The sequence below is a fragment of the Cannabis sativa genome, chromosome X, assembly GCF_029168945.1.
Source record: "Cannabis sativa cultivar Pink pepper isolate KNU-18-1 chromosome X, ASM2916894v1, whole genome shotgun sequence".
NCBI lineage: Eukaryota > Viridiplantae > Streptophyta > Magnoliopsida > Rosales > Cannabaceae > Cannabis > Cannabis sativa.
In genome coordinates, this window is record NC_083610.1 from 75,750,171 (window position 1) to 75,760,046 (window position 9,876).

General features: G+C 37.6%; 1 protein-coding gene across 1 annotated transcript; it reads left to right on the forward strand.

Annotated features, from left to right (window-relative positions):
* Positions 1 to 7,145: 7,145 nt before the first annotated feature.
* LOC115695271 (uncharacterized) lies at positions 7,146 to 8,004 on the forward strand. Its single transcript, XM_030622349.1, has 2 exons — positions 7,146 to 7,258; positions 7,380 to 8,004. The coding sequence occupies exons 1-2, from the start codon at positions 7,146 to 7,148 to the stop codon at positions 8,002 to 8,004; spliced, it is 738 nt and encodes a 245-aa protein (XP_030478209.1).
* The last annotated feature ends 1,872 nt before the right edge of the window (positions 8,005 to 9,876 follow it).

Below are 9,876 nucleotides of genomic sequence, written 5' to 3' on the forward strand. Positions count from 1 at the left end.
TTTTTGAGATTCAAACACCATCTTGAACCCATGTATACTCAACAAAGTTCTAGATTTCAGATTCCTACGAATGTCAGGCACATACAATATATTTTACAGCTTGACATTCTTTCCAGACATCATCTTCAAGAACACAGTTCCTTCCCCTTTTATCTCAGAGGTTGCCGAGTTGCCCATGTAGAGCTTCTCTCCATTTTCCAATGTAGTCAGATCAGAGAATGCTAACTTGTTTGCACATATATGACGAGTAGCTCTAGTGTTGAGCCACCATTCCTTTGGATTCGCATCCACCAGGTTGACTTCAGAGACCATGATACATAAGTCTAAGTCAACAACTTCTTAGGATATCGCGTCCACCATATAGGTTTCATTTCCTTTCTTCTTGCGCGATTTGTACTCATATGATTCATGTCCCATCTTCCCACAGTTAAAGCACTTCCCTTGGAACTTTGGCTTCTTATCAATTCCACCTTTCGATCCCAACTTGGACCCTTGCTTGTGCTTAGGATTCTTCTCCTTTGAGCCTCGATCAAGCTCCATCAAGTTTGCCTTAGCAACATTAGGATTCAAGGTTCACTTCTCCTTACCTTGGTTATCCTTTTCAGCGTAAAGTCTGAGTATGAGATCTTCAACACTCATTTCCTTTTGCTTGTGCTTCAAATAGTTCTTGAAGTTTTTTCATGCAGGGGTAGCTTCTCAATAATTGTAGCTACTTGGAATGATTCACTCAAAACCATTCCTTCAGCATGGATCCCGTGGATGATCAATTGAAGCTCTTGCACTTGGCTTATTACATTCTTAGAGTCTACCATCTTGAAGTTCAAGAATTGACCAACCAAGAATTTCTTGGCGCCAGCATCTTCAATCTTATGTGGTCCAAAGAGTTCTACAATTCTTTGGCTGTTTTCTTCACACTATACACACCATACAGAGTGTTAGATAAGCCATTCAGAAGATAATTAAGGAAAGCGTATTTCACGTGCCTCAACTTTCTTTAAAGCAGATTTTCCCCTCTACTTGAACGGTGCTAGAGGATCAGCGAGCAACTACTTTCCAGGATACAACGACTAACGAGCAGATGAATACACCACTTTCACTACTCCAGCAAACTCGAATTAATACCTTCACTTCATCACCTTAAGACTTACGAAAAAGACAAAGAAGAAGAAGATAAGAGAGCTATTTTAGTGAGTGACTCTTTTTGTTGGTGTATTTAGAATGAAAGGTGAAACCTCCTTTTATAGGCTTCATATGGAGTAGAATACTAAGTGTGAACACTAGAGAATTAATGCCAAAAATTCCACAAAATTAGTGATATGATCAATCACAATCTTCACCATAATTTCTGATATCAATCAGAATATTTACCATTATTATGGTAATTACATCCTTGACCAAATATGCATTTATTAGCAGCTATCAATAAACCATATTTAAGGCATCAATTTCTCATTCACACATTCGCTTAAAATAGCTATTTATTATATGTTAAATATACTTTTTCTAACATATATAAAAATAATAATACTAATATAAATTAATTAAATTAAAAACTTGGGTGAAGAAGATCATACAATTTAAATCTTAATTAATAAATTTATATAAGAATAATATTTGGGACACACAATTACACTAACACTAGCTATCATGATATGGTAGAATTTTGATTTTAAAACATAAAGTGACTACAAATTAAGTCATATTAATATTTTATGGGAATCTTGTTAGATAAATCAATAAATCAAAAATATATAATTTTTATATAATCTAGAATACAATAATAATAGATAATAATTAAGTATACGTATTTGATTGATTTATAGCAATTACAACAATGTACAAGTACAATACTATCTAAGTCTTCCTCCCTAGATCTCTAAATCAAAAGCAGTTTTATTTTTGTGATTATCAAAAAGTATACAATTGTGATGAGACAATATGTATTTATAGAATTAGGGAGGGGACTTAGTTACATAACCCTAGTTGGACTGAGCATGCTCATCAAAAACTTTAGTTATAACTAGAAAAGTCCACACTTCTACTTCACTTAGAATTTACACATATAGATGCTAAGCCCATTAACTATTGATCACTAACAATATGAGCTAACACAACAAAGAACTATCCAACAAATCCAAGTTTTAGAAAAACTAATAAAAGTTAATGTAAGCCCAAATAAAAAAATCTAACATTCTCCCACTTGGGCTACATTAATTTTGAAAAATTGTGTTTTTGCAAATGCCAATAATTTTACTAAATTTCAGTAAAAACACAACTGTAATAGTTTGCAGCAATAGATTGCAATCCTGTCACTGCTGAACACAGATTTCCAGCATCAAACTAAAACTAGAAATAAATAAATGCAGAATTTAAAAAACTTAACACAAGAGAATTATACGTGGTATCAGTATTCTTTCAAACACTTCTAGTCCACGGGGCCACGCCCTTAGAATTAAATAATATTAGTAAAGTCTCAAAAAATTACAAATACAGTTGACTTAAATACGTTTAGACTATTCCAGTGATGTCTGATGACATAGTTTTCTCTGTTTTTTGTTTTCCCTGTTAGTTTATGCTGTAAGCCCTGATCTTCTAATCCATTGACTTATCTCCCTTTTTTTTTTCTATTCTGATCCTGCTGTCCCTTTTGTTATCCCCTTCGGTTGTCCTTATGGCCTCCTCAAGTCACAATTTTCAAGAAATCCATGATCTATGTGCCAACCTCAATCTTGAAGAAGAAGAGGAGGATGTTATTATACACAATACTGGCAGCATTGATACAGGAGTGGATACGAGATGGTGCTTAGTAGGAACTTTCATCCAAGATCATCAAATGGATTTTGACACTATCCAACATCAACTTGCTTCTCTGTGGAAACCAGGAATGGGTATGTTTTGTAAAGAATTGGGATCGAATCGTTTTCTCTTTCAATTATATCATGATGTTGACATCAATAGAGTCATAGATGGCAGCCCCTGGACATGCCTTCGTAAGCTCATCATATTCGACAGACTCAAAGCCGGTGATGATCCCCGATCAATCCCTTTGTCTAAACTTGACATTTGGGTTCAAATATTCAATCTACAACCAGGTTTTATGTCAGAACATGTGGTTAAAGGTGTTGGAAATAGGATGGGAGTTTACATTGAATCTGACCCGAACAATTTCACTGGAGACTGGAAAGAATTTCTCAGGATTCGGGTTACTCTTCATATTGGGAAACCACTTCGAAGGAAAATGAAGATTAGCCCAGAAGGAGAAGATAGCTTTTGGATCAACTTCAAATATGAACGTGCCCCCACGTTTTTTTTTTCATTTGCGGCATCATAGGCCACACTGAAAACTTCTGCAGCCAACTTTTCCATACTCCTCCTGAAAAAATTGTCAAGCCTTACGGTAATTGGATGAGAGCTCAACCAACCCGTCAATCCAAGTTCATTGGTTCCAAGTGGCTACGCAACGTTGGATGGCAACCGGAGCAAGTTGGTCTTCATCCCTCAGGCCGGCGATCTACCAGCTCAGCAAAAATGATGACAAATTCTGATGCTGAAATTGAGGAAGCCAGCGTGGAGAATATTGGCAAAGTTAATGCCAATCCCAACATTATTGGAGGAAATCAAGGCACTCATTCGGCAATTAATACAGGGGATAGTCAACATATCCATTCCTCTGATCTGCACAATAAAGCTGCAACACAGAAGAATAATGGCATTAAAAAGGGGGGTGTACCAATCTCTGATGTCAAACGTAGGAGAACATCTATAGAAGGTTCTATTGATTTGGATCCATTAGATGAAGACATGGATCACAATGACTTAATGGGCCACAATGCTGACTCGGCCCAAACTGTTCCACAACAGTTTATCAAAAATGACACTGAGCTTCCAAAAAATGTGATATTGGCGGGTCTCGACGAGGCTCGCAACTCATTATGAGTATTCTAAGCTGGAACTGTCGGGGGCTTGGGAGCCAACGGACTTCTCAGTTTATTATTGAGGTTAATGCTCAAAAGAGACCCAACATCATTTTTTTGTGTGAAACTCTTTGTAAAAAGGCTAAAGTTGATGAAATTAAAAGAGCAATTGGTTTTGAAGGGGCTTTTACTGTGGAGGCCCAAGGCCATAGTGGAGGCCTTGCTCTTCTTTGGAAAGAGAATGATGAAATTAAATTAAATGGTTATTCTAATAATCATATTGATTGTTTTGTTACCAGTAGCACTTTTCCTACCTATAGACTCACGGGCATCTATGGAGAACCCAACAGGGCTCTTCGCAAGAATACTTGGCAACTCCTTCGCACTCTCCATGCTTCGAACTCCTCTCCTTGGTGCCTTATTGGCGACTTCAATAATGTCACTAGCCAAGCTGATAAAAAAGGGGGTAACCCTTATCCCAATTGGCTCATTGAAGGCTTTCAAAAGGTCCTCTCCGACTGTGCTCTTTTTGATTTGAATCTCTTCGGCTACCAATTCACTTGGGAAAGAGGACGAGGGACTTCGAATTGGATCGAAGTTAGAATCGACCGTGCGCTGGCTAATGATTCATGGCTACACAACTTCTCTCTTGCAAGGTTGACAAACACTGAGATATCCACTTCAGACCACACACCAATTTTTCTCGAGCCTTTTTTCAAGAACCAGGTGCGGCACTCTCATCGTTTCAGGTTCGAAAATGCCTGGATAGGGGAACCTATGTGTGAACAAATCATCCGTGACACTTGGACCTCTTCTCCACATCTTGATCTCCAAGCCAAGTTGAATCGTTGTGGGCAGCTTCTTCAACAATGGGGTTCTGAAATTACTGGGAATTTTAGTTCGCGTATAAAGGCTTGTAAAGCTAATTTGAAGAATCTTAAAAGGCGGCGAGATGCTGATGGAGTCCGACTTTATTCTGAAGAGCAGAGCAAACTTAATCAAATTCTCAACCAGAAAGAAATATATTGGAAGCCACGTTCCAAGCAAATGTGGCTCAGTGCGGGTGACAAGAATACAAAGTTTTTTCACAAGGCTGCTTCAACTAGGCGTCGAACAAACCATATCCTCTGCCTAAAAAATAACTCAGGTCAGTCCATTGATTGGGATAATGGCCTTGCTGATTTTATTAAAGGATATTTCACAAACCTGTTCACCACTACGGCTTCCAATTGGTCTGAGATAGTTAATTCTATTGAGCCTTCAATCACTGAGCATCAGAACTCTGAATTATTAAAGCCCATTTCTGACCTTGAAGTAAAGACTGCTCTTTTCCAAATGCATCCCGACAAGTCCCCGGGACCCGATGGCATGAGTCCTGCTTTTTATTAGAAATTTTGACACATTGTTGGTGTCGATATTGTCTCCACTGTCAAGGATTTCTTTGCTTCAGGTACTCTTCCTCTTAATCTCAATGACACTAATGTTGTTCTAATTCCCAAGAAAAAGAATCCTGAGGTTATTTCTGAGTTGCGGCCTATTTCATTATGCAATGTTCTCTACAAAATAATTTCCGAAGTTCTCACTAACCGAATGAAGTATCTCATGAGCTCCATCATCTCAGAAAATCAGAGTGCGTTTATCTCTGGGCGTTTAATTACTGACAACATCATGATTTCTTTTGAAATTCTACATTATCTCAAAAGAAAACAACAAGGGAAAGAAGGGGTTATGGCTCTTAAATTGGATCTTAGCAAAGCATTTGACAGAATTGAATGGCCATATCTCAATGCAATGCTTCTTAAAATGGGATTCAACTCTCGGTGGGTAGCTCTTATTCATCACTGCCTTTCTTCTGTCAAATACAAAGTCATTTGCAGCAATAATGAAACCGACCATTTCTATCCTTCTAGAGGTATAAGGCAAGGAGACCCTCTCTCTCCTTACCTATTTCTCATCTGTGCTGAAGGTCTTTCAACTCTCATTAGAAAATTTGAAGGTAGAGGCTGGTTACATGGTTGCCGTGTTTCAAGAGGAGCTCCTGTTGTTTCTCACATGCTCTTTGCAGACGATAGCTACCTTTATTGTCGTGCTACTCCTACAGAAACTGCTAGAGTAAATGAACTTCTGTCAATTTTCGAAAAAGCTTCTGGCCAACAAGTGAATTTTGGAAAGTCGTCTGCCTTCTTCAGTCCAAATACTCCAACTGATACCCGTACAAGAATTTGTTCTGACTTGGGAATCTTGGAAGCTTCAGAGGATAGTAAATACCTGGGGTTACCAAGTATGCTTGGCCGAAATAAAAACTCTGTTCTTGGTTATCTTCGGGATAAAATGCAAAAGCGTATTCAAAGTTGGGACAATATATTCCTTTCTCGAGCTGGCAAAGAGGTTATGATCAAGTCAGTTGTTCAAGCTCTCCCAACATACGCTATGAATGTTTTCCTTCTTACCAAAGACATTTGCAATCAGATGGAAAGTTTAATCACCCGTTTCTGGTGGCAAACAAAAAAAGACTCATCAAAAGGAATTCATTGGAAAAGCTGGAAAAATCTCAGCAAACACAAGCTCAAAGGCGGGATGGGATTTCGAAGTCTAAGAGACTTTAACCTTGCTCTTCTCGGCAAGCAAGGTTGGAGGCTCTTGATTAATCATGACAGTCTTGTGGGTAGAATTTTTAAGGCTCGTTACTATCCAACTACCTCTTTTTTCAACTCTGAGCTTGGAAATAACCCGAGCTTCATTTGGAGAAGCATTTTTGAGGCTAAACCCCTGCTTCGTTCTGGTAGCCGGTTGTGCATTGGATCTGGTCTATCTGCTAATGTTCTAAATGATCCTTGGCTTCCGAATGACACTGATGGTCTCATTCAATCCTCTCACCCTGCTCTTATTGGAACAACTGTCAATTCCCTTATGCAAACCGATGGTATGTCTTGGGATATTGATATTTTAAATGATCTTTTCACTGAGAGAGACAACAACCTTATCCTCCAAATTCCACTTCCTTCCCACTCTGAAACCGATCACTGGTACTGGTATAAGGATCGAATGGGGAATTACTCTGTGAAGACTGCATATCACTTGCTCCAGCAGCTTAAAGGCAATTCTGGCATTGACCACCAATCTGATTTTCGGAAAGCTCTGTGGAACTTACAACTCCCCCTAAAGTGAAAGACTTCTTGTGGAGAGTTTGCTCTAATTGTCTTCCCACAAAGGTACAGCTCAAAATAAAGCATGTCAACATTGACACTACCTGCCCCCTTTGCAACTCTTTTCCTGAAACTTCAATCCACCTCTTCACCAGTTGCAGCTTCGTACAAAGCTGCTGGAGAAAAGCTTTCAGATCAGTAAGAGGCTCCATTGAAGGAACTTTTCACCGCCTGGTTTGATTATGGTCTTACACACTGGCTCAACGATGACATATATAATACATATATCTATGTTATGTTGGGCACTATGGAAAACCAGGAATGATCTTATTTGGAACAAAATTTCTCCTTCTGTAGACAAAGTCATCTCCTCTGCAAAACTCAACCTTGAACAATGGAAATTTGCTCAAAATATGTCTCTCCGCCCACTATCCTCTCCAAACGATAGTGAAGGACTTGAGCAATGGACCAAACCAAGTCATACTCAACTCAAGGTTAATGTAGACGGTGCTACCTTTGTTCAACAGAACCACTTCGGCTTTGGTTTTATAGCCAGAGATCACGATGGAATCCTTATTGAAGCCTTACAATCTTGCAAACCAGGTGCTATTGATGCTGAACTTGCTGAAGCAATTGGTGTCAAAGAAGCTCTTAGCTGGATCAAAAGAAAAGGCTGGCATAATGTTATTGTTGAAACTGACTGCATTAATGTTGTCCATGCTCTGCGAATTAAAGTCCATATGATCTCTCCATATGGCTCCATTATTAATGAGTCTAAGCTATTGTTATCTGTTCTTAATAATGTTTATGTTATTTTCGTTAAACGATCTGCGAATAAGGTTGCCCATTTCCTTGCAAGGGACTCTTATTCTAAAGCTGATTGTATTATTAGTAGGGATTCCATTCCTACTATGTTAATGTCCTTGATTTTGAAGGACAGTTGATTAATAAAGAATCTTCTTTCAAAAAAAAAAAATACGTTTAGACTCCATCTAAATTTTTATCGCAATCCTTTGTAGGTCACTTCACAAATTTGATTTTAAAACATCATACTTAGGCACGAAAATTATCTTTAAGGTAAACATCAAAAGATGATAATCAATACTGCGAGGCGTAGAAACTTAGTCAGCACAACCATGTTTAGATAAAGACAAATGCAGTTATAGCAGTTTTTTTTATTCCATGTGTTGTAAATATGAAATATGAGCATTAATCACGTTTCATGAACGATTACGAGGATAAGATCCCAAGAAAATAACTGTCAATCCAAAACACTTATAAATAGGGGAAAATCTCCTAGAATGAAGTACGACTAAATTGAGAATGATAAAAAACAAGTTGAATATTGTATTCTGTATTTTGTAAACAACTTATCAAGTTCTGATAATAAGATGAAGTTGTGGACTATGAAGAATTAACTTTAAAATTACACAAAAAACCTTCTTGTTTATATATATTATTACTATTATTATTTATATTATTCTAAAGTTTATTTATTAAATTAAGACTCATTTATTGGTTAATAAAAATCTACGTTAATAGTTTAGTGCTTTTATTTAGAGCCTTGTAAAAAAAAACTCAGAAAAAACACCTCTCTTAAGTAACATTCAAACTTTCATTTTCCCTCCAACCATGTCTGAGGATACCCCTCAAAATGATGACAATCAGCCGAGGGAAACAACTCAGCGTCCTGGGAAAGAACCCTTAAATTCCAACAAGACAAATGCGACTGAGATCCCACGCTCGGGAAGGGAAAAAATGAAGGGGTTTTTGAATAAACTGGTGATGAAATTCCCGAAACACGTAGTCAGGATGCGTACGATCCTACAAGATATGTGCCATTGGTGGAGTTAGAAAATAGAAAACTCCAACAGAGATTGGCAAAATTAAATCAGAGAAATGTTGAGTTGGAACGCGAGGTTGCAACTGTAAGAGCGACACGCAGTGATGCACCCCCTAACCAACCAAACACATCCACAAGACGACCACAGGATGATCAACCAGGGAATACGAGGGAATTTCTAGTGGATACAAGAGGTCCATAGAATCCAAGAAACACTAACACTAGGGAAACTCGGCCCAATGATCCAGGAACTTCTCGCGGCAACATGATTGTGGAAATGTACCACCTAACAATCCAAAGTCGTCTTGTTTGAATGCAAATACCAAACAAACACAACATGGTGACCAGGGATTCACCCACCATAATGTGAGGAATCCAAGGGGATAACTCGGGTGAGGGCGTCCACCGAGGCACTCACAGGAGCCAAACCAAAACAAAAGAGATACATGTATACCTACTTGAGTAGGGACCGTGTCTCAAATCTCTTTTAGAGGCATAGGCCTACTCGAGAAGATCCCATAAAAACAGAATCAAGTACCGTCCCAAGTGGGTCGAGGACGCGTGGTCAGAGTAGATCGACCAGGTCACATGCACATGAAAGGGAAACCCAATAATTTGATCATAGGGAATATCATGAAGGAGAATGTGATTGTAGAAAAATATGTAAATTGTGTTTGGATGTGTAGGGTAATATATAATCATATTCTCGCCAATTGAATTACACTGTTTAACATGAATACAAGAATCTTATATATTATTTTAAAAAATTAAAATAAAAAATATTTTTTTATTATATCCATTTAATATTAATTATACATAAAAACAAAATAATTATTCAACAAAGAAATATATTTATTACTTAGTAAATATTAAATTTTATTGTATTTTTTTATCAATTAAAATGAATATTTCCATATATTTTGATTTGTCATTTATGTACAACATTCACATAAAATTTATGTATAATGCAGAT